This window comes from Apiotrichum porosum (genome assembly GCF_003942205.1).
Source record: "Apiotrichum porosum strain DSM 27194 chromosome Unknown scaffold_1, whole genome shotgun sequence".
Lineage (NCBI taxonomy): Eukaryota > Fungi > Basidiomycota > Tremellomycetes > Trichosporonales > Trichosporonaceae > Apiotrichum > Apiotrichum porosum.
The window spans coordinates 500,109-522,780 of NW_021167108.1; the positions used below are offsets into that span (position 1 = coordinate 500,109).

The 22,672-nt window shown below is 59.5% G+C and overlaps 9 protein-coding genes and 1 non-coding gene across 10 annotated transcripts; 5 read left to right on the forward strand and 5 right to left on the reverse strand.

The window, feature by feature from the left end:
* Positions 1-321: 321 nt before the first annotated feature.
* Positions 322-1,421, forward strand: RPL12 (60S ribosomal protein L12; the record flags this gene model as incomplete). The annotated part of the gene is made up of 4 exons (XM_028616006.1): positions 322-354; positions 492-644; positions 689-766; positions 1,035-1,421. 4 exons carry the CDS (start codon positions 322-324, stop codon positions 1,419-1,421), a joined length of 651 nt encoding a protein of 216 aa, XP_028479863.1.
* A 556-nt stretch (positions 1,422-1,977) lies between these two features.
* On the reverse strand, positions 1,978-3,487 carry EHS24_000169 (uncharacterized protein; the record flags this gene model as incomplete). The annotated part of the gene is made up of 8 exons (XM_028616007.1): positions 1,978-2,019; positions 2,065-2,446; positions 2,497-2,729; positions 2,776-2,841; positions 2,890-2,968; positions 3,034-3,242; positions 3,296-3,320; positions 3,417-3,487. The coding sequence occupies 8 exons, from the start codon at positions 3,485-3,487 to the stop codon at positions 1,978-1,980; spliced, it is 1,107 nt and encodes a 368-aa protein (XP_028479864.1).
* Positions 3,488-3,834: 347 nt separating this feature from the next.
* Positions 3,835-4,923, forward strand: EHS24_000170 (uncharacterized protein; the record flags this gene model as incomplete). The annotated part of the gene is made up of 8 exons (XM_028616008.1): positions 3,835-3,904; positions 4,036-4,126; positions 4,206-4,219; positions 4,275-4,287; positions 4,325-4,476; positions 4,599-4,632; positions 4,671-4,822; positions 4,877-4,923. The coding sequence occupies 8 exons, from the start codon at positions 3,835-3,837 to the stop codon at positions 4,921-4,923; spliced, it is 573 nt and encodes a 190-aa protein (XP_028479865.1).
* An 845-nt stretch (positions 4,924-5,768) lies between these two features.
* SPT15 (TATA-box-binding protein) lies at positions 5,769-6,619 on the forward strand (the record flags this gene model as incomplete). Its single annotated transcript, XM_028616009.1, has 4 exons — positions 5,769-5,920; positions 5,983-6,070; positions 6,133-6,547; positions 6,600-6,619. The coding sequence occupies 4 exons, from the start codon at positions 5,769-5,771 to the stop codon at positions 6,617-6,619; spliced, it is 675 nt and encodes a 224-aa protein (XP_028479866.1).
* A 1,075-nt stretch (positions 6,620-7,694) lies between these two features.
* Positions 7,695-7,775, forward strand: EHS24_000172. The gene has a single exon. It is a non-coding gene; the product is annotated as a tRNA-Ser (tRNA).
* A 502-nt stretch (positions 7,776-8,277) lies between these two features.
* On the forward strand, positions 8,278-9,448 carry EHS24_000173 (uncharacterized protein; the record flags this gene model as incomplete). The annotated part of the gene is made up of 4 exons (XM_028616010.1): positions 8,278-8,479; positions 8,526-8,576; positions 8,614-9,319; positions 9,376-9,448. 4 exons carry the CDS (start codon positions 8,278-8,280, stop codon positions 9,446-9,448), a joined length of 1,032 nt encoding a protein of 343 aa, XP_028479867.1.
* Positions 9,449-9,772: 324 nt separating this feature from the next.
* EHS24_000174 (uncharacterized protein) lies at positions 9,773-11,916 on the reverse strand (the record flags this gene model as incomplete). Its single annotated transcript, XM_028616011.1, has 3 exons — positions 9,773-11,480; positions 11,551-11,720; positions 11,785-11,916. 3 exons carry the CDS (start codon positions 11,914-11,916, stop codon positions 9,773-9,775), a joined length of 2,010 nt encoding a protein of 669 aa, XP_028479868.1.
* A 1,429-nt stretch (positions 11,917-13,345) lies between these two features.
* EHS24_000175 (uncharacterized protein) lies at positions 13,346-14,910 on the reverse strand (the record flags this gene model as incomplete). The annotated part of the gene is made up of 7 exons (XM_028616012.1): positions 13,346-13,377; positions 13,483-13,625; positions 13,707-13,851; positions 13,916-14,258; positions 14,443-14,552; positions 14,622-14,718; positions 14,770-14,910. The coding sequence occupies 7 exons, from the start codon at positions 14,908-14,910 to the stop codon at positions 13,346-13,348; spliced, it is 1,011 nt and encodes a 336-aa protein (XP_028479869.1).
* A 2,301-nt stretch (positions 14,911-17,211) lies between these two features.
* EHS24_000176 (uncharacterized protein) lies at positions 17,212-18,387 on the reverse strand (the record flags this gene model as incomplete). Its single annotated transcript, XM_028616013.1, has 3 exons — positions 17,212-17,705; positions 17,761-17,981; positions 18,083-18,387. The coding sequence occupies 3 exons, from the start codon at positions 18,385-18,387 to the stop codon at positions 17,212-17,214; spliced, it is 1,020 nt and encodes a 339-aa protein (XP_028479870.1).
* Positions 18,388-20,045: 1,658 nt separating this feature from the next.
* EHS24_000177 (uncharacterized protein) lies at positions 20,046-22,672 on the reverse strand (the record flags this gene model as incomplete). The annotated part of the gene is made up of 9 exons (XM_028616014.1): positions 20,046-20,168; positions 20,225-20,398; positions 20,821-20,871; positions 20,926-21,137; positions 21,173-21,262; positions 21,303-21,497; positions 21,537-21,849; positions 21,967-22,406; positions 22,516-22,672. The coding sequence occupies 9 exons, from the start codon at positions 22,670-22,672 to the stop codon at positions 20,046-20,048; spliced, it is 1,755 nt and encodes a 584-aa protein (XP_028479871.1).

Consider the following 22,672-nt stretch of genomic DNA (forward strand, 5'->3'; position numbering starts at 1 on the left):
CGACATGTGTACGCGGGGATACAGACATGCTTGGTATTGCGTTGACGTCTGGCGAGATGGCATGCAGTGACATGACATGGATCCATGGACATGACATGGACGGCGGGCTGCTCGACCCAGGCCTCGTCCAGAGCCACCACAACGGAAGCAGATCGCCACCACACGGCTTCGCCAAAGCTAGAAAAGCTAGAAAAGTGCCACACGTCACGTGGCACACCCGAACGAAACGAAACTCCGGTCCAAATCGTCCTCCCTCACTACCTTTCCTCACCAAACTCCCTCTTCCATCACTCTCCACCACCGCCACAAAAGCACGACACCATGCCACCAAAGTTCGACCCCAGCGAGGTTAAGGTGCGCAACCTCGAGGACGGTCTCGCGGCGCCGGCGGATCTGAGAACCGTTTCTTGAATCGCGAGAACGGGTCTGCAGCCCGCCGATCTGAGAGCCGTTTCTTGAAGATTTGAATGAAAGACCATGGTGCTGACTAGATTCCTCCCTTCGTTCTCGCGACTCTCCACGACCTGTCTATCGCGTTGCCCGTGTGCTACTTCCCCGTGTCACGACGTTCTGCTGCTTTCTGCGCTGCCCCCTACGCCAAAATCCCCTTCCCAATCCGTTCGCCAAATTCCTCCCCCCGTCCCGTCTGCCAAATTTCCCCCTCCCCCCGTTTCGCTCGACCCAACAGATCATCTACCTCCGTGCCACCGGTGGTGAGGTCGGTGCCTCGTCCGCTCTTGCCCCCAAGATCGGTCCCCTTGGTCTCGTGAGTCGAGCAGAGCAACCAGACCTCTAGCGCGCGCAATCAATCTGGAAACCTGGGAGAGCGGAATTTCGACATGTCTGCACGCGGAGTGGTGGTGCTACGCCCCGGCCAAAATGCGCGGGCCTCCCAGCGACCCCCAGCTGTTGGCTCTGCGCGGTGTGCAAGTCACTCCTCCCCTCGTGCAACGCTCCCCTTGGCGACCAGATGCGCCCATGCCCGTGGTTGCTCCCAGCACACGCCGCAACGAAACCGTGCTAACATTTTACAGTCGCCCAAGAAGGTCGGAGAGGACATTGCCAAGGCTACTGGCGACTGGAAGGGTCTCCGCGTGACCGTCCAGCTCACCATCCAGAACCGTCAGGCCACCGTCTCGGTCGTCCCCTCGGCTTCGTCGCTCGTCATCAAGGCCCTCAAGGAGCCCCCTCGTGACCGCAAGAAGGAGAAGAACATTATCCACTCGGGTAACGTCGCTCTTGACGAGATCTACAACATTGCCCGCAAGATGGCCCACAAGTCGATGGCCAAGGACCTCGCCGGTGGTGTCAAGGAGATCCTCGGCACTGCCCAGTCGGTCGGCTGCACCGTTGACGGCAAGCCCCCCCACGACATCATCGAGGCCATTGACGAGGGCGAGATTGTTGTCCCCGACGAGTAATTTATTTCACTCTGTCACGGCGGCGAGGCGTGTACGGTAGTCGGGCATGCATGAGGCTTCTCTACACCAGTGAAGCGATGCGTTAGAACAAGACCAGGCAGAGCACGTGCAGAGACGGAGCATGGCGGATGGAGCAGAGGTGCAGGGGCTGCGACAGAACAGAGATGCTGTGTCCGCGTAGACGCGAGAGTCACTGCAGAGTTGCAGACGCGACCTCCCGTCATACAGTCGGCGACCTTCATCAGACCCACATTCTGGCAAGGTTGTAAAGATCGGGAGACGTTGTTTTCTGGTTGTTAGGGTTCAGCGCTGCTGTCGCAGACGCAAGTTGGTATCTCTGGCCGTTCTGAGCTGTTTCAATCGGACTAGAGGTTGTCGTATGGGGCCAGGCCTTAGGACAAGGACACACGTCTAGATCGACGACCTCCTGATAGCATTGGCCGGACAGTAGAAGATGGACCCGCCCGCGTGGCCGCCGCCCTCATCGCTTGGGACTTTCCACACTGCCCATTGCTTGCTCCATTGAAACCAGACTACATTCCCATGACTATACATACTACGAGAGGTTGTCGTGCTCCTCCCACTTCTCGAGACGGGTCTGTACGTGTCAGTTTTCGGGCCCATGATGTGCAAAACAACTCACCTTGCCTGCAAACGGCTTCAGTCCAGCGGCGATACGCTGACCGCCCACGAGCGCGGTCCAGTCCATCTTGTCGCCGCCAGTGGCACGCGCCGAGATCATGTGCTGGTGGGCGACGTCGATCGTGGGCATGGGGACATTGTGCGAGTCGGCCAGCTGGCGAATGTGGTGGGCATCCGCCATACCGCCTGCAAGGTTGAAGCCGCCAGTGGCGTCAAACTTGTTCTTGGTGATACGCTCCGAGTAGCGCACGAGGGCGGGGGAAGCGTGCTGGTGACGGATGAGCTCGACGAGCTGGTCGGCACCGACACCAGCCTGGTCAGCGAGGGTGAAGCACTCGGCGAGGAGCTCGATGAAGCCGAGCTCGAGCGAGTTGCCGACGAGCCTTGTGCGTCAGCGGGTACCCCCCCCCCCATGACGTATTCATAGACTCACTTGAAGGAAAGGGCACGCTCGGGGTTGCTGCCGAGATCCATGACCTTCTTGCCGATGGCAGGGCACAGAGCGTGGGCGGCAACCTTCTTGGCAAAGTAGTCGCCCGACATGGCGAGGATGAGCTCGGCCTTTTCAGCGGCGCGGGGCACACCAAAGACGGGGCACGCAAGGAAGACACGCTGGGGCTTGGAGGCGGCCTGGCGCTCGAGGGCTCCGGCGGTTGTGGGGTAGACCTGTGTGTGGGTGTGAGACAAAGGCAATTCCCGGGTGGATACGCACGGTGCTCGTGTCGACAAAGATGGTGTTGCGACGCTTGCCGTCTGCTGGGGGCTCGTGAAGGGCGGACTGGGTTTGGTATTAGCATGTTGGACATGCCCCCACCATTGTTCTTACCTCCTGGCCAGCAAAGAGGGTAGCATAGACCTCCTTGACAGCGTCGTCGCCGCTAAGCGAAGTGACGACCATGTTAGCACTGCCGGCGGCATCAGCGCACAGTTCTTCCGCAGCCTTCTTTTGTCGGCGCTCCCTCATACTGACGTAGCAGCAATCGCCTTGAGGTCGGTCATGACGCGGTAGGCACGCTCGGGGAGACCCTTCTCCTCGGCCCACTTGATGAAGGCGTCCAAGCCGTCCGACGAGCGGTTGTAGACAATGAGAGGGGGATGGTTCTCCTTGAGGAGCGACTTGGCGAGGTTGGTAGCCATGCGCTTGCCCATCTCACCGAGACCGACGAACGCATACTGAGCCTGCAAGGGGACGTCAGTGAAGGTTCCGGTGTGTCATTCCTAGTCTTGCTCACAGTGCTCATCGTGGGTGTGACGGGCCTGTGGTGGTTGTTAGCCGCCGGGACTGGCAAAGGGTCACATGTGGAGAGCGGGGGGTGGGAGAAGGAAAATGTGAGATGGGGGTTTACTGCTTACCTGGAGAAGGGGATGGGGTTGTGGCCACCCTCTGAGTGAACGCGCGACATGATGGGGGATGGATGGTCCATGGTGGGGGGGATGTTGGGGGGAGTGTGTGTGACAGATTATCTGGAACGAGAGATGGAAAAAGGACAGGCCGACGACGACGACGGAGAGGGGGTGAGAGGGGCTAGGACACACTGGGCTCAGGTGATGACGTCGAACCCTTCTGCCGCAACCTCACACCCCAGCCAGGCGCGCCAGGCCCCCGCCAGCACGTGTAATTGCTTCCCTCCATCCCCCCTAGACGGCCCTCTCCCGCGCGCCATTCGGGCCCCAGACACACGCCCATCCCATCCACATAGGCTGGCGCCATCCATCCATCTCTCCATCCCACCAACATCCCCCCCCACCCACCCAGCACCGCGCACCAACCATGAGCACAGCTCCATCCCGCTCCGCTCCCCCTCCTCCCCCTCCCCAAGAAGAGGACGGAGCTTCGGCCAGTGAGTGGCCCCTGCCGCCATCCACGACACAGCATCAGCATCATCATCGGCGTCGCCCCGAGAGGCCTCCGTGATAGCTCCCGTGCCTTCCTTGTTGCTGGTGCAGCTGGCCAAATGCTGACACCCAACAGACGAGCGTCTCCTCGCCGCGGCCAAGACGGACAATGAAGAGCTCCTCGAGTCGGCTTTCAACCAGCTTGACGATGTCAACTTTGTGGACGGGTGGGTCGTGCGCGCAGCTCGGGACAGAGCTGTGCAAGTCCGGGGGGTATGGACTTTTTGGGCTGACGCAGCCGCGTAGAATGGGCAACACTGGTGTGTTGTCACGCGTCGTGTAGCCTTCTGGACAGTACTGACCGTGCCGTCCCAGCGGTGCATTACGCGTAGGTGCCGTGGCACGACCCGAGCTTACTGTCACAGCGTCATGAACGGCTCTACGGACGTGCTGGAGCACATTCTTGCTCACGATAGCTGCAACCCGGACATCCGAAACAGGCTGGCTGGTGACACACCACTCCACATTGCCGTGCGGAACAAGTGGGAAGACCACCCAGGCATGCGGTTGTATCTTGGTGCGTTGGACTCGGGTCACACCGTGATGGCCGTTCAGGTCATGCACAGGTCCTGGACCGATCCGGTGCCGGGCCCACCGACCCTTCTCCGCCCGAACACCGTTCTGACCCCCTGCTCCCAGTTGGCTCACTTCTCGAGGCCGGCGCCGACCAGCTGTGCGTACCATGGCGATTGACAGACTGCTGACCGCCAGGATCAAGAACCGGCACAACGAGCGTCCGGCCGATGCGCTGCCCCAGTGGCACGCCGGTGTGGACCCCGAGGCGGACGACGAAAAGGTCCGCTCGATGCTCCGTCGCGCCGCCGCCGAGACCATGGTCGCGTCCAGCGGCGACGTTGTTGAGGGTGCGTGTTTCTTGAACACCTCAGGGAGTAGCCGTGCTGACGTGTGTTCTGCAGAGGACGACATCATTGACCCCAACGACGTGGCCTCGGACAGCGACTGAGCGCGCTCTGCCTGTGGGGGGACAGGTGGGGTCAGTAGATGAGGTGTGAGCATACCCAGTGTTGCGATACCGGTGTTGATGGAAGTATGCATTGGTTCGTCATACAGGAACAGTGTTGGGTTCGGGGGGTGCAAGCTTGTAGATGGCGGTGATGATATCCATGTAATTGAGCGTTTGGTCTGGATTACGGATTACTGGCGGAATGCGGAGTGACGGGGAGCCAACCTGTGGCCTGTTTTCAGTTGCGGAGATGGCGCGTTCCATTTCGGCCACCATCGACTCGCTCAGTGGGCATTTTGCGGATAGCTACTGCCAGGGCCTTTCGAAGGCGAGGAGATGCCTGGACGCACCCCATCGCCCTAGCATCGCTGCATCCTGGGGACATGATGAGATGCGATGGAGGTATGCATTATGCAGCGATCCACAGTGGCCCAGTGGCCAGTGGTAGACTGGACGGTGGGCGTGGGCAGTTCTTCTGCCACACCCGGCTGGCGGGAGTATATATACCCTAAGGCCCCCCCATGCTCTTGGTGCCCGCCCGCGCACAACTCGATTTCTCATCGATCACATCCCTCTCACCACCACTCTCGGGCGCCTTTACATCGCCTTTCTTATACATCCGACGTCCATCCACCCCCCGCAGGAGACCCCTTCATTGGCACACCTCCAGCGACTGCCCCAGACCACCTTCTGGCGCGGCTTCGGGCTCGTCCGAGAAAATCAACCCACCCCCGGGTCACAACACAAACCCACTCGCCACCCGTTGACCACTCCTTTCCCCCACTTCCATCGCCCCTTTCCTCATCCTTCTATCCCCATCGCGACCCCCTTCCCGCATCGCCACCATGTCCGGCCTCGCTGTCCCCACCGCGTCCTCGAGTAGCCAGCCTCCTGCCGAGGAGCAGCAGACGTACGGCAAGACCACTGCCCCTCCCCTCCGCGCACCCGCGAGTGTGCCCGAGATCACGGCCGTGCAGGGCCTCGTGCCCGTGCTCCAGTGCGTATGCTGATACTGAAAGAGTGAGAGTGAGAGAGAACAGCGGTGAACCAGTTGCACAGGAACATTGTCGCGACGGTCAACCTCGAGTGCAGGCTGGACCTCAAGACCATTGCCCTTCACGCGCGCAATGCCGAGTACAACCCCAAGGTGAGCCCTTCTCGTTGTATTCTTTGCCACCCAAAACGCTGACACTGTTTTTTTTTCAACAGCGTTTCGCGGCTGTCGTGATGCGTATTCGTGACCCTAAGACCACGGCGCTCATCTTTGCGTCGGGCAAGATGGTCGTCACTGGTGCCAAGAGCGAGGACGACTCGCGTCTTGCGTCGCGCAAGTATGCGCGTATCATTCAAAAGCTTGGTTTCGACGCCAAGTTTGCCGAGTTTAAGATCCAGAACATTGTCGGCTCGTGCGACGTCAAGTTCCCCATCCGTCTCGAGGGTCTGGCGTTTAGCCACGGTGCTTTCAGCTCTTACGAACCCGAGCTCTTCCCCGGTCTCATTTACCGCATGATCAAGCCCAAGGTCGTGCTCCTCATCTTCGTCTCGGGCAAGATTGTCCTGACCGGTGCCAAGGTCCGTGAGGAGATTTACATGGCCTTTAACCAGATTTACTCGGTTCTAGTCGGTGAGTACAGCGTGCGGTTGGGTTTGGGGGTTTGCTGCTGACCAGGCTACAGAATTCCGCAAGGAGTCATAGACGCTGCCGTCCCTGTTACTTTTCCCTCCCCCCCTCCTCCCCCATCACCCCCATTACATATACCCTTCATCTGCATCAACCAGGCTGCCTGGCCCCCTTGGTCTCTGGCATGGACACGCTATCTTCGCTCCCCCCTCCCTCTCCCCCTCTTCCCCCTGTTCCTGCTCTTGTTCTGTTCACAAAACCACATCCCCCCCGCCCGCACACAAACTGGGTCCTGCCTGGTGCCCCGCCTCGCCCTTTCGCTCGTACGCCGTTACCGCGGCCGTTGTCTAATGTCATGCAGCCAATCAATGTCACGTGGAGGGGGTTGTGGCCGTTGGTGCAGAGGTGTTGGGTCCTGCTGAATGGTGAATACTGATGGAGAATGGCGGGTTGGTGGAGGTGTGTGTCAGTGGGTCAGTGGATTGGATGGTGGTGAGTTGAAGTCCACGGTAGCCACTCGCCGCTGGCCACTGGGCAGATGGGTTCGACTGTGGCGACGTGTACAGCGCCGTCGTGTACAGCGCCATCATTGTGAACTGAGTGCGCAGGCTGGTATTCGTGCCGGCCAGAGTCGCGGCGGGCAGTTTGGCTGGAGAGGTTGTGTGAAAGCTCTGCTGTCGAAGTGGCTGGTCACCGTGTCGCGTTTGAGATCGAGCTAGGTCGAGTCGGCAGCGGCAGTAGAGGCTCAAAGGTGGTCAGTCGCTGGGGTGTTGGCGGTCTGAGAGAAGGCCATGGGTTTGGGGCCGCAGGCGAGAGCACAAGCGTGACGGAACGGCCACGAGGATCTCACTCGCTCCCTCTGCATCACCATCCAGCTCGTGTGACCGCCCAGTTGCGTCCAACCAGACATTCCCGCCATCTCCTCATCGACACCGGCAGGGGCCCGCGACGATCCTGCCACACGGCCGATCCCACCACACGGATCCGCGCCACCCCACCTGCCCCAACTGAAAACGCCACATCCCCCCTCCCCCCGCCAAACACCTCCGACTTTAACCCTCCATTCCTCCATTTCCACTCGATCAACAGGCGTCGTTCTTTGCATCAATCGGAAGCCACGATACAGCACTACAAGGAGGACACCATGAATGGCAATGTGGCGGAGTGGTTAACGCGATTGACTCGAAATCAATTTCCTTCGGGAGCACATGTTCGAATCATGTCATTGTCGTCTCTCTTTTGCTGGTGCGTGAGCGAGCGCGTGAGAGATGTGTTCTTTTTTGTGAGAGGCGGGAAGGAGAGAAGGCGAGGATGGACAAAGACAGGTGGTGGGGTTGTGGTGGTGGTGTGGAGCTCGTGTCGTGTGAGGTGGCGGTGAGGGGTCCGTAACCGCGCGCAACACGGCCCACGAGGGTGACAGGATCTCCATGTGCCCGAGACCTACTGCATGCACGATCTGCATCCCGATATAGCGCACGAAAGACTTGGTACACCGCTCGCAAGTGCAGCAGAAAAGTGTACCAAAAAATCGCGCTGTTGGTCCGGACCGGCCGAGACCGACAGTGGCTGTTGGGGACGATGTCGGCAACTGGCGGTCCAGAGCGGTGCCGTTCCGGCCCACCGGCAGCCGAATGAGTCGCCCACCATCGCCTAGAAGCGAGATCGCGAGTTGGGTTACTCACTGTACTCTCTCTCCCTCTCTCCACTCCCCGCCGTTCTACTCCACAGCAAACATGACTGGCACACTCGGCACCAAGCCCAACGCGCTCCTCTTCGGCCTCGGCGCCATTGGCAGCGTGTACGCATCTGTCCTGCAACGGTCTGGTGCTTGCAACGTCAGCGTTGTTGCGCGCTCCAATTATGCCGCGGTCAAGGAGAAGGGTTATGCTCTGGACAGCCAGAAGTTTGGCAAGCACCACCACATGCTCGATGGTGGTAAGTACGGGGGAGGATAGATACCAAGGCCTTTACTGATGACAAGTGTTCCGCGACACAAAGGAGGCGGCTGCCAGCGGCATCAAGTTTGATTACAGTGAGCTCACTTTGGTCATAACCCGAGCTGACGCCAGTCCTGTGTGCCAACAAGGCCCTGCTGACGGCGGTGCCGACCCTCGCGGACCAGCTCGCGCCCATCATGTCGGACCAGACCTCGATCGTCTTGCTCCAGAACGGCGTGGGTAACGAGGACCCTCTGCATGCCGCCTTCCCCAACTCGACCATCATCTCCGCCGTGGTGTGGACTGGCGGCAAGGCCGTGCCGACCGGCGAAGACGGTGTCACGACGTTTCAGCAGTTTGCAGCCGAGGGACTGACCATTGGTGTCGACTATGCCGAGGGACTGGACCGCGCCACCGAGCGCGCCAAGCTCGACCGCCTCGTCGAGTGGCTCCGCGCCGCCGGGTCCGACATTACGCCCACAGAGGACATTCAGAAGGAGCGCTGGATCAAGGTCATCTGGAACGCGTGCTGGAACTCGCTCACGACCGTCACGCGCGTCCGTACCAACCACTTTTTCGCGTCGTCGCCCGGCGCAGCCGAGTTTGCCACCAAGCTTATGGACGAGGTCGTCGCCGTGGCGCGCGCAAAGGGCCTGGACATTCCGCTCGACACACCCGCGACCCTCTTGGCCCGCTGCCAGGTCGTACCAGGCGCAGGCCTGCCGAGCAGCATGATGATGGACAACGAGGCCGGCCGCCCCACCGAGGTGGAAGTCATCCTCGGCACGCCGTTGAGGGAGGGCCAGCGCCTCGGCGTGCCCGTGCCCATCCTCGAGACGTGAGTGTATAAAGTCAAATGACAAGTGGTCGTCTGGCTCGCTGACGCCGGAACAGGATCTACACCATTGTCAAGGCGCTGGATTGGAAGAATGCCCATCCCGACGAGGCTGCCGCTCCTGGACCTTGAGTGGACAGGCTGAGGCTAGATAGGATGTTGTAGATGACAACGTAAGAAGACATGGAGCAGTGCAGAACAGGACCGCAGTGCATATACATCAACATGTGTACCTGGGTCGGCCAGGTGTGGCTGCGGATATGCACCCAAAGGCTTGTGTGCGTCACAAGACCCACCTGTGGACGCGTCGCGACGCCCAGGACGCCCAGGGCATCGTGTGTGGAAGATGTCTAGTAAATGCATGGTCTAACTCAATCCCTCGAGAATTACTACTAATAACATGTGCCGGCCCCTACTCTTCTCTGTAGCCCGTTACACAAGGCCTAACCCGTTGTTCTAGAGATGCTGCGCCTTCTCCGACTTCTCGTCGTGTGCGTGCTGGTGCTGCTGGTGGTGGGCCTCGAGAGACTGGCGGAGGTAGGCCATCGACTCGCGGCGGCCCAGGGGCATACCGTTGTGGGCCTCGGCGACGTCGAGCTCGTGGCCGAAGAACGAGTGGGCAGCCGACGAGAGCTCGTCGTCCTCGTGGCTCTCAAACTCCTCGCGGCCACCTTGCTCCTTGGTGACCTCCTGCTGGCGGGCCTCCCACATGACGCGGAGCTCCTTGATACGCTGCTGGCGGTCAAGGTCCGGGTCGTAGGCGCGGTGACGCTTGAGGACGACACGCTCAAAGAGCGAGAGGTGGCGGGGGTGGACGGCGATACCGTGGTAGTCGCCGGCGCGGCCCTCACGGACAAAGGCCCAGTAGCGGTCCTGCTCGCGGAGGTCGAGACCGGTGACGTCGGGGATGAAGGCCTGGGTGAGGATCCATCCAAGGAAACCGAACCAGCAGACAACCCAGAACTTGGTGTGGGTGCCAATGTAGTTGTAAACGATAGCAGGGAGAAGAGCACCGAGCTTGCCCGAGGCGGCCGAGAGACCGTGGGCGGTGGCACGAACCGAGATGGGGAAGACCTCGGCGGCGAGGAGGAAGGTGGTGCAGTTGGGGCCGAACTGCTGGAAGAACGAGGCGAGGAAGTAGATGGTCTGGAAGCCGGCAATGTGCTTGGCGGACGAGAGCTCCTTGTACCAGATGGCGGGGAGGAGGTAGAGGACACCGCAGGCGAGGAAGCCGACAGTCTGCATGCGCTTGCGGCCGTAGAACTTGTGGTCGACGAGGAACGCGGCAAGGTAGTAACCAACAAGCGAGACACCGACGTTGAGCAGGTTCCAGAGCCATCCGGTCATGACACCAGTGGAGTTGGGGGTGATAACCTTGATAAAGGTCGAGGCGAAGAGCTTGGCACCGTAGAAGAGGAAGTCGGCGGCGAGCCAGCACATGCAGGTACCAAAGAGACGGCCACCAAAGTGCGAGCAAACGAGCTTGAGCGAGACAATGTCGTAACCAGACTGGTTGACGTGCGAGTTCTTCTTGGAGCGGCGGAGAGCGGCCTCGGAGTACTTCTTCTTGTAGAAACGCCAGTAGGCGAGCCACAGGGTGAAGGGAATCATGAAGGCAAACGACAGGCGGAAGACCCACTGGCCAGTCTTCTCCGAGTAAGGAGGAGTAGAGCCGCCGTGGAGGACGAGGACGAGGAGGATGAGGAGACCCTGGTTGAGGAGCTGGCCCCAACCCTGCATCAGGAAGGCGAGGACGACGTTACGGCCGCGGTGGAGCTTGTCGTCGCGCTGAGCCTGGCCGGCAGCAGCCTTGTTCTCAAGAGCCGAAGTCGAAGTCATGGGGTACTCGCCGCCAACACCGAGGGTGTAGATGAACTGAGACCAAGCGTAGCAGATAACCCAGCCGTTGAGCGTAGTGCCCCACGAAGCGGTAAGCATGACGAGACCAAGAGTCATGACGAGAGCGTCCTGGACGAGACCGACACGGCGACCAATCCAGTCGCCCTCGATTCCGACACCGATCTGGCCACAGATAATACCAATGATCTGGATGTACGATACACCGGCGATCCAGTTCTCGTCGCACACCTCGTACGTCTTCCAGCACTGGGGCCAGACAGCCTGGTACCAGGAGGTAAGGTTACCAATCGAGAAGATGGTGTAGCTGGAGTCTTGTCAGCATGGTGTAGCCAGTTTTTTTTTCTCGCTCGCCCCATCGTCGTTGTGTAACGTACCCTTCAGTGAACATTCCGAAACCGGTGACAACGTAGCGCGAGCAGTAGGCGTTGAGGGGCGAGAGGGGGTCCTTCTTGAACATGTCCCACACGACGCCAATCTCGCGCTTGGTCTCCTCGGTAGCCTGGTTGTTGACCCAGGCCTGGCGCTCCTTCCATGGGAGGTCGGCCTAAACATGGTGTCAGCCACTGGATCCGCGCGAAATGAATTCTTTAAGACGCCGCCACACTCACCCAGTAAACACCCTCGGGGGTGTACGAGTCCTCGGGACACAGGTCATTGAAGAGGGGGTGGGCGACGCTGAAGTCCACCTCCTTGTTGGAGGGGAGAGCGTCGCGGTCCTGGAGGTCGGGGGGGAAAGGCATTGCGGGCAGGCTCGCTGCGGGGTGCGAGCGGTGGTGGTGGTGGGGGAGGGGGGGTAGAGTGGTCGCGTGAACGCGGGGAGGGAGCCTCTACAAGACGCTGTCGACGCTAGACAAGAGCGATGCGACTGGCTGTTTTCTCTATGAGAGGAGAAGAGGGAGGGGGAGAGTGTGTTGGGGGGTGGGCAGTGGTGGGTGAGTGCGAAGAAACGACTCGGTGGTCCTTACATATGAAGCGTCTGGCAGAGCCCCCGGTCCCAACTTTCCGGCCGGTTTCGGTTCCACTGGTCCAGATTCTTTGAAGGGGGGGGGCAGAGGCGGCGGCTGGCTGCTGGCGGCGGCCGGGCGTGGGCGGCGAGGCGCTGCCTTGGCTGTTGGTCGTGTGCTCTGGCTTGCCGGATCGGTCGTGCATTTTGCTGATGGCCCCTGTGTGTTCTGCCCAGTCCAGAGGCCAACAGCACGCAGGTGGTCGAACGGACCGTTGTGACTGGCTGGCGACAGTGCACACGTTCGTAACGTCGCTTCGAAGATGGGTTTTGCCCAGGCACGATCACTCCCCGGCCCTGAGCTGTCATGCGGCCCTTGTCCTTGTTCGTTCTTGTTCGTGTCTTGGCGAGCGCTTGGTCTCTTGTGGCATCCGCCCGCTGGGCCGTTTTGAGAGTTTATTGACCACATGAGATCGCCGTCACACGACCAAGAGTCACACGAGCAAAGAGTCACACGACCAGAGGCCAAGGCTCAAGGTGGCGGCCAACATCTGCACAAACATGAGTCTCTCACAACTTGTTCTGTCTCGACACTGTTCGGATATCGTCGTCTGGGCGCGCAGCACCACATGCACACGTTCCAATCTGCCCACCTGGTTCCGACACACGTTCGTTGCCTCGTCTTTCGCTGGGTCTGCTCGGTCTAGTGTGCCTACTCGGCTCGCCCGGCACTGCTGCGCAGCAGCAGCAGACTTCTCCGCGCTATGTTTAGCATACGTCATTACTAAATAGCATTCCTGTTGGCCTGTTGTAAGCGCGGCCCAAATCCATTAGAACGCTTCATTAAACAAAGCCAGGCTTCAAAACCCCTTTTGCGCGCTGAATGAATGAATGACGTATACACCCACGGCTCCGTCAAGTTTTTTTGCTCTCGGGCGGCACTCTGTACTCTGTCCATACCGTTGTTTACCCAGTTCCGGCAAATTGAGAAAACGTTGGTTCGGTGGATGCCGCCGGCGCAAGACAGCCGTGGCCAGAGCTAATCGCTGTCTCAGTGATCAGGGCAGGCACAGCTCAACAGCATCACATGAGACTTTGACCGTGGTTGCATGGGGCCCAATGACCGTATTTTTTTGTTTAGCCACACAGAGAGGTGACGCATACCGCTTGGTCACACACACTACCTAGCCAAGGTACTGAACGCATGTGCGTCGCTATACGCTTTTCTACTCGTAGATCATCTTGTTCACGAGGGTTCCTGTGGTTATCGTGTCAGCCACGGACTGCGGACACGGCTGAAATCTGACACGACGATCCCTCGATATCCCTCTACAGACTACACGTGTGGTCGGCATCCACTCACCAATACCGTGCGAGATGTTGCAGCGCACCTCGTCGCCGTCATGGAGCCATTGACCACGTGAAGCGCCGATACCGGGCGGGGTTCCGGTGATGACAACAGTACCGGGAAGAAGAGAGGTGCCGCGTGAGAGGAACGAGATGATTCTGTAGGTTGTGGCAGTTGATCAGCTGCCTGTCGCCTGGAATGACGGAAGCGCCAGTCTCTTCCATGAATGTCCAACTCACTCAGCTACGTGCCAGATCATGTTTTGGGCCGAGCCAGACTGAACGATCTCGCCGTTCACACTGGTCTGGAGCGCAACGTCGCGGGGGTCCGGAAGCGCCGTCGTCGAGACGATGCACGGTCCAAGAGGGCAGAACTTGTCAAAGCCTGCGTCATCAGTCTCAACCACATAATTGGGTGCCACAAACACACTGTCTCGGCCACTGCTTACCTTTGGAGTAGCCCCACTGACTCGTCTGCTGCTGCAGCTTGCGGGCGGTGAGGTCGTTGGCACATGTCCAGCCAAGAACGTGGTCGAGGGCGTTTTCGGCGGAGACGTCGCGGCAAGTACGTCCGATAACGATGGCAAGCTCCACCTCATAATCCATCTCGTCCGCTTGGGCGCAACGCGGGATAGGGACCGCCTCGCCTGGGTTGGCAAGGGCAGTGGCGGGCTTGAAGAAGACGGCCGGGACGTCGGGCATCGCCAAGCCCAGTTCGCGGGCGTGGTCGGTATAGTTGAGTCCGGTGGCTCGAATCGTGCCACACTGCTGGGCACTCACAGGCGAGAGGAGCTAGGCGCGTGTCAGGATGGTCTCGAGAGCTGCGAGGCACGGTGTGATGCGAAACGCATGTCGGACAACAAGAAGACAACGCCATCTACCCTTCGCGCGCACAAGTGGAAGGTATGTATTTGGCCAAATACCTCATCTGCCCAGTCTCACGCCCATGCAGCACATCAGGACACAAGCAACTCACTTTACTGACAAGCACCGTCTCCCCCGAGTGGCGAGCGGCTGGGTCCCAGGGAGACTTGGCGTCCAGAACATGCGCGGTGACTGGGAGACCTTTGGCAACGGCCAGACCGACTGTGTTGTATCGTCAGCCTCTTGTGCGCCCATTGCTCCACGCCAGAGCGACGCCCACACTCCACTTACCGTCCACGCGCTCGTCCGTGGGTTCTCCCAGGAGCTCGCGACCGTCCTCCGAGACGAACCGAATCAGGCGGCGGAATGGCCAGGCAGTGGTGTTGAGCTGACTGTGTCAGCTAACGAAACGGGGATACCCAAGCTGGCGTTTACCCACCGCTTTGGAGTTGTTTCCGCTGCCGCCGTTACGACCATCGGCTTGGGCGGGGATGCTGGTGGAGTGGGCGTGTCCATTGGAGTGGCCGCTGCCATCGCCACTCGAGTAGCGGCTGCGATGGCTGTTAGGGAAGGGGTCCATGGTGATTGTCATGAGTGGCGTGAGAGAGAGAGAGTGGATGGATGGGGAGGAAGAGAGAGCGAAGAACGAGCCAACGCAGCGGCAGACACTACTTTTGGGAGAAAACCGGCGCCCCACGTCGTCCACTCTTGCCATTTCCCAAGTAAAGTCCGTGTACACCGTGTGCGCCCTTCCTTGACTGCCTGCGTCTTCCTCCTTTTTGGGCCCCCTTTGGGTGGGTGGGAACCCCAAATGGGCACATCACGTCTGTCTCTCTCTCTCTGTTGCATCTTGTCCGATTCTCTTACCTCTTCAACTCATCCTCCTGGCCATCATCCGCTTGCTTCGCGCTGCTCCCCGACGCCCCGCTTTCCTCCTCCGTCAGCTTCAACCCGACAAACTGGCAACCTGTGTGTGTACATGCCGACGGGCCGACACCACCAAACACCACACACCCGCTGCCGACTTTGCGAGCAAACAGACAAACGTCCGCACCTCGCGCGCTTTTCCCTCGTGCCGTCTTTCTTCTGTGCACGCCCCAGAAACAGTAACAGTACTCACAACCCTCTCAGCCGGGTACCTAATCGAGACGAACTGCCTGGCACCCTCCTCTGGATCTGCGTCATACGGACCATGGACCATTCCCGGAGGCCGGCAGGCATAGTGCCCCACCCCGAACCACTGCTTGAGGGCGCGGTCGTACAGCCTTCCCTGCAGAAGAATGACTTCCTCCCTGGATAAGAGTACGCAGTGAGCCCCCCTCGTGTTAACCACTCTGAGACCGATCCGTCATCACGCACCAAAAGTCGTGTACCTTCGGCTCTGCTTCCTGCGCGTACCCCGGCGGCAAGTCAATTATCATTGTGGCGTCCCCAGTGTCGGGGCTGAGCGTGTCAGGACATGTACGACCAGGCGGCCATGGGTTGGCTCAGAGAGCGGCTCACTCGCGTGAAAGAATCGTACTGAGATGGTGTGAGCTTCTCGCTTCCTTCCACCCGTCCCTCCCGGCAACCTCTTGTTGGCACTGTCTGCCAGAGCAAGGAGCCCGCAGACAGGAGGACAGACACGCACTGTTTTTCCTCCCCGACGCACGTGCGGGGTGCGTTGACGGCGTCAAAGAACTCGAGTTGGGGCTTGGGCATGGTGGATGGCTGGGTTGGGCGAGCAGTGGGAATGGAAGAGCAAAAATCATGCGTGCAAGGAGGCCTTAAGCACACGGGCTCGATGGTGGGCATGGAAGGATGGTTAGCAAGATAACGGGGATATCCGAAGACATGACATCATTAACCGTTTTTAGGCCCAACTTTCAGACTTTTGGTGTTGCTCGTCCGGCAACATCCAAAGCAATCTTTTTTGGGCTCAGCGAACCAGCGGGCCAGCGAGGCGGGCCAGCGACGAGGCTTTAGGCGCATATCATCAGCGTATATAGCCAGCCTACTGTGCCAGCCTACAATGGTCTTTACGTTGAATTATCAACAAGGGCTAACAGCCAACGAAACACTTCCAGACCCAAACAGACACTGCTTGAGGCACCCGCCATTCCTCCGGCCTGCGGATCTCAAACCATCTCCTGGATCCTGGCCGTTGCTGTCCACGCGCCACGCTCACTCAACACAGCGCGAGGGCGACCAGCGCGTCGTGCATCCTGTTTGTATCGTTCAGCAAAAGTGATGCAAGTGACAACCCAGCCATGTTACATGCTTTCCAGTGCCGTGGCGGCGTGGCGCACCGGCGCCGGCGAGTGGCGTGGCCCTACGGCGATCTCCCGGTGACTTTCCCTTCCACAGGTCCTGCGAGTGTGTACATATTTCTTCGTATCGTCGACTGCGCAAACGGGGCCCTTTGCAGCGACATGGGAGCGCGAGCGCTGTCGAGGGACCTGCTCAAACCATGAAAAAACAACGCTGGTGCCTATCTGACCCAACAAAGTGCGTGCATCCGAGGAACGTGGAGCCGGCCACGGGAATGGGCACTGGTGCTCAACCTGTGGAGTCTGGAATTGGAGCTGAAACCGGAAAAGGGTGCTGGAGTTCAAGCAAGAGCAAATAAGCTTGGGCAGTGGTCCCAAGGCAACCGCGTGCCACAGCTGGCTCGCACATGTAACTTCTATACTGTGCATTCTGCGTGGCTCTATTGGAAAGTCTATAGGGATGACACGTCTGGACTCGCCAGAGTGATGGGGATGGTAGGTACAAATTGGGCTTGTTCACTCTCTTGCGCGCATTCCCTTGTTTTTTTCCAGAGTCGCCGAAAGTTGGGGGCTCGTGATGGGACTCTAATTATGAAGCATAGATAAAAAGCAGGTGTGGCCGGTGTGTGCGGTTAGGCCTTTGCGTTGCGCCAGCGGCGGGGAGGAAGGAGGAAGCCCGGGTGCGCGACGGCCAAGATGGCCATGCAGAGAACCATGGGGAAACCGTCGAGCCAGATAAAGTACTTTTCGGTCGTGATGATCACACCGTCCCAGCCCTGTGCGAGCTCGATGGAACGGTAGATACCACGAATGAAGATCATGAGGGTGGCACACGCGACACCGATGAGCAGGAGCTGGTTGCGGCGGAGCCAGGGGTCGGCGCGGCCGCCGGTGATGGAGCGGGTCAGGTCCTTGGGGACGGCGTTCTCGTCGACGTCGACAACGGAGACCTCGGTGGTGGCGTCCTTCTCGGCGTCCGCATTTTTGGGCTTGCGCAGGGTGAGGCCGCGCATAAACGTCCAGTGCTTGGGGTAGGGCTTCTCCCACATGACGCGGAGCATAAAGTCGCCAGCGAGGGCGACGAAGATGACACTAGTGGCGAGCTGGAAAAGAATACCGGCAAGCACTGGGAAACCAAGAGTCAGCTATGTTGTGCAGAATGCCAGTTGACAGGTGCTCACTGATGCGGGTGCTGCTGGTCGTGTCGTCGTAGTTCTCAGCGGCCACAGCGGCACCGCCACCGCCGATTGCCTGGAGGACAAGCGAGACGACGTCGGCAGTGATAAAGATGATCATGTACCACGCGGGGCCGAGGATTGAATACTGGTGGCCCAGCCTCTTGATGCACTCGCCGAGAAGCATGTAGTCCCATGCCGAGAAGAAGACGGGGCCGATAATGAGACTGTCGCGTCAGCAAATGCAGCTGTGGCGTTTTGATGATGACGTCGACAGCAACAATGCTCCGCACCACGCGCACATGGTGTCCTCCTACTCAACACTTACCAGCAAATCTGCATGAGGAAGCCGTTCCAGGCCAAGACGTTCTTGGCGGACCAGAGACGACCAGCCCAGCCGAGAATCTCCAAGAGGCCGCCAGTGACCATAGTGAACATGGCCGAGTAGTATTTGTACTTGATAGCGAGAAGGAAGTGGACGAGGGTGAGAACCGAGAAGACCACGAGGAACGCAGTGGTGTTTGCCAGCCCGGGCGTGTACCCATAGGGGGACTCGGTGAGGGCCGTCGCGTGGGAATGAGTGGCGGTGGCCACCGTGGTCGCGGTGAGCGACGCAGCAACTGTTGACGACATTGTGCAAGCAAGCCGTTATGGATGATGGGAAACAAGGAAGGCGGTAGTCGAATCCAAATAGTTACCCCAGTACGTCAAGGCGACCCGAGTGTGAAATGCCCCGATGCAGGCGTGTGCAGAGGTGTGGCTTGAGGCGTACGCGCGTTATGAAGAAGGAACGGTGTTGGAAGCAACTAGCCAGCAAAGAGATAAGCAAAGGCGTGAAGGCACAGGACTGTGGACTGCAGCACAGATTGGGGTGGTACTGAAAAGCAGGTGGAGGTGAAGGTGTCGAACTTAAAAGGGGCGTGGGGAAAAACGGGGACGGAACCCAGCGGTTGAATGCCTTTTATCGATTCGAGTGGACGAGTGTGTGGTTTATCTTTCGTGCAACGAGGGAATCACGCTTGCAGCTTCAAGGCCGCCGTGCACAGCGGGGGCGACGCTGGAACACCGAGAGCCGATTTCTAAAGCGACGGCACCAGGCCCCACGCCCCCACACACCAACAACGGTCGCGCGGTGAGCGGTGGCCGTTTGCGGGGTGTGTCCACCGCGCCACCGCGCGTCAAGACCGAGAGAGGACCGAGAGGCGAGAGGGTATCCCGCAGCGGCGGCGCTGTACCATGTTGCTCTCGCAGAAATGACGCAACGGCGGGACTGAGTAAGCCATCGGGTCCGCACCGCAGTCTTTTCGGTCCCTTGGATCCATTCATTATATTATCAGATGTGCCACCGCCGCCGCACGGCAACAACAACAGAGATCGCACCAGGCTTGTGAGAGGCGCACTGGTCAGTGCCGTTAACATGCATACCTGTGCTGGCACACACGGTCACTGCAGCACAGTGTCCTCAGTTCCCAACTTGTTCATCCTTACCCAGCTGTCACGAGCGGCACACAAACGCCGCATCAGACAGGAAATTTGAACTCATTGGGGGCAAGCATCCACGGCGGCCGACGGCCTTGGCGATTGAAAAAATCCAAGCCAGGTGCAAAATGGCCGAAAGTCCCTGGCGGCATGGGCGGGCGGGGCATACGAGTGCGCGAGTGTCTCCATGTCTCTCCGCCGCGATGCGACGCGGACTGGAGACGGCCAGGCGCAGCCAGTGCGCGCAGCGCGGCCTTGGCGGGACAAACAGCGTCCACACGGTGCGTCCACACGGCCACACGCTGCAATACCGCTAAACAACTCTGGCCCCCTGGGGAATTCTGGAACCCACAAAACGCCAGCAGCCGGCGGCCACATGCCATCATGTTGCGGCGATGGGCGATGCTGCGGCGGTGCACATGCGCAAGCGTCTGTGATCCTCTGAGCGGTTCTCGCGTCTACAGTTGCTCGGTTCCAGCTCTCGGCGCCCGACCGCCGGTGTTTCACATGCATGGTGCTTGCCATGGTGCTTGCCATGGCGCTTGCCATGGCGACAGAGTCTCGAGTTACACAGCTCGGCGCTCGTCGGAGGTCCCGAGAGAGGCAAATCGTTGCAACTTGGCTCCACCCACCTTTGACTGCCTCTGTACTGGTGTTGTAAAGTAAGTACATCCCGGGTGCCGATCGTGGTCGATCACACGGCACCGCCGAACCGCCTGTTCGTCCCGTGCTGCCGACTGGGTGCGTACTATCAGACGGCTCTGCATGCAAACCTATGCAATGACAACTACCCCCACAAACACATCAAGAGACTAGATACCCATCATGCCACCAAAGCCTGAGCTGTACGCCATGGGCTTGATATCGGGGTGAGGCACCGCCTCAAACTGGTGGTATGACAGCTGGCCGTCCGCCTGCATGCGCACGTACGCCGCCTGGTGACCGAGTCAGTAATGGAGCTATGGGCCAAGAGGATTTCAACTCGACATACCTTGTTACCAGTCGAGTCACAGTAGTTGGGGCAGCTAAACGTCGTGATGCAAAGGCCATCGTGCTCGATGGCATAGCCATCTTGCCGCACCTCGTGCGAGCGAATGACGGCAGTGATCTTGTTGAGCTCACACCAACGCCTCGTGACATCGGGGCCAAAGCCGAGACCAACACCCTGTGCTGTGTCAGCTTACAAGAACGACGAAACAACCCTCGTTAACCTCGCTCTCATCGTCTCATCCGGACCAGGGTAGGTCCACATTAAGCATCTCAGCCTTCCCATTGTTCTCGGGCACCGCATACAGTGGAGAGGGGACACAGCATAGCGTTGCCACGGCCCAGGCCTGCCAAGCAGGTACCGGCTCCAGATCAACTGATCAAAGAGCGTGAGATCGTGGGCGAGGCGGTGGTCGGCTCCTGCGTCGGGTGCTGGATCGGATCGCTTCCAAGCACGGCGTCAAGGCTTCCAAACAAGACACCAACCCCATGGGGTAGATGTTACGTCGAGAAGAAAGTCCTTCCCGCTCTCTCCACAACTTTGGAATGCACCAGTTGCCCTGGTACTTTGTGGCCTGTGTCATCAAAGAAAACACTCACGCGCTTGGAGGGGCCACGACCAATCTGCTCCTGGGGATCGGTCCAGAGGAGCTACACGAGTCAGTTTGTCCATCCACAGAATGTCAGCTACGCTGTTAAACGTACCTCGCACATGAGACCCTCCTGGCCGGGCTGGCGGCCGTAACGGTCAATCTTGGCAATCTCGTCGAGGGTGACACCGTCCTTGCTAACGGGAGGACCGCCGTGGACGACAAAGTAGCGCTTCTTGCCATCGGGGCCGAGGATGGCGGGCTTGGAGCCCTCGGACTTGAGGCTCGAGGGAGCCTCGCCGGCAGACAGGAGGGTAGCGAGGGGAACTGAGAGTTAGGATTGCAGAGGGAAGTTAACTCACGAGCAGTGAAGACATCGGTGAAGAGCTTGTAGGTCATCTCGCCGTGCTTGGACTTGCACTCTCCCTCAAAGCCGTACACCTTGTTCATGTCTGTATGGTTAGTTCCTGATTGGGGGTGTACCTAACCCACCGTTTGTCTCGTGGTTGCCGCGGTTGAGGAACACACGCTCCGGGTAGAGCCACTTGTAGGCAAACAGAGTCAGGACCACCTCGATGGACCATGACCCGCGGTCGACAAAGTCGCCGTTGAAGACGATCATGTGGTCCTCCGAAGGCGGCGTGATGATACTGAGGAGGTTGTGCAGGTCGTAGAACTGGCCGTGGGCTGGCAAGTCAGTAACTGCTCAATGCACTGTTCACTCACTGTCGCCGATGACGTCGACGGTCACACCCTTGGGGATGGTGACCTCTACGAGCGAGGGCTCGCTGTTGATGATAGCCAAGACACCAAGGACAATCTCCCACACGACGCGCTTAGGCAGCTTGCCTCCGTTCTTAAAGGTCTCAATCATGCTCTCGACAAACTCCTTGGTAGGAGTGTAACGCGCAGCAGGGTCGTCCGGGATAATGGGGAGAGGGGTATTGGCGGGGAGGTTGGACTCGAGGGCGCAGGCGCCGTGGCTGATGGCAGTGATACAGCGCTGCGAGGCGGACTCGGTCTCGCCAACGCTAATTGCCTTGGCATGTCAGTAACCTGGGACACGAGAGTTGGAGCAGCTTCTTGTGCTCGAGGTGACGCCCGATGTAATCACCCCACTGCAGGGAGCCCTCCCTCGTGGACAGCCATCACTCACCTTCTCAAACTCTATCCTGCGAACGAGCTTGACAGTGGCCGACAGCTGCTCGTGGACTGTACGGTTGGATGGCTCAATCTCGAGTGCCTTCTTAAAGTCGGCCACGGCGTCCTTGGGACGCATGATAGCGAGCGCGCTCACACCACGGCGGTAGTAAGCCTTGGCATACTTGGGGTTGATGCCAATAGCCTTGGTAGCGTCCGAGATGGCGGCGCCGTGCTCCTCGAGCTTGCCCTTGGACATGGCACGGTTGTTCCAGAACGTAGCGTCGTGGGGGTTGCGCGCAATGGCCTCGGTGTAGAGGTCAATGGACCGTGAAAAGTCCTTGGTGGCGAACGCCTTGTTGGCCTGAGCCTTGAGGTCGGCGGCGGCGGCCCTGTCCTCGTCGGTGACCTCGCGCAGCTCATCGACTTCGGACTCGAGCTCACCATCGGACGACACTGTTGTGGATGTCAGCGAGGGCGGTTTCGGCGACCAGTCAAATGGTCCTGGTAGGAGACAAGTCTCTATGCCAGGAGGCACGAGTATGGCGACGGTGGCAAGACTCACACGACAGACCGGCAAGCGAGCGCGCCGACAACATGGGGGAAGGGAAGGGGGTAATGTCATCGTCGTAGTGGGAGGAGGGTGCCGAGGATCCCGAGCCGGAAGGGGATGTGCCAGAGATGGCCGCGGCCGCCGCGCGAAGGTCGTCGTCGTTGCCCAT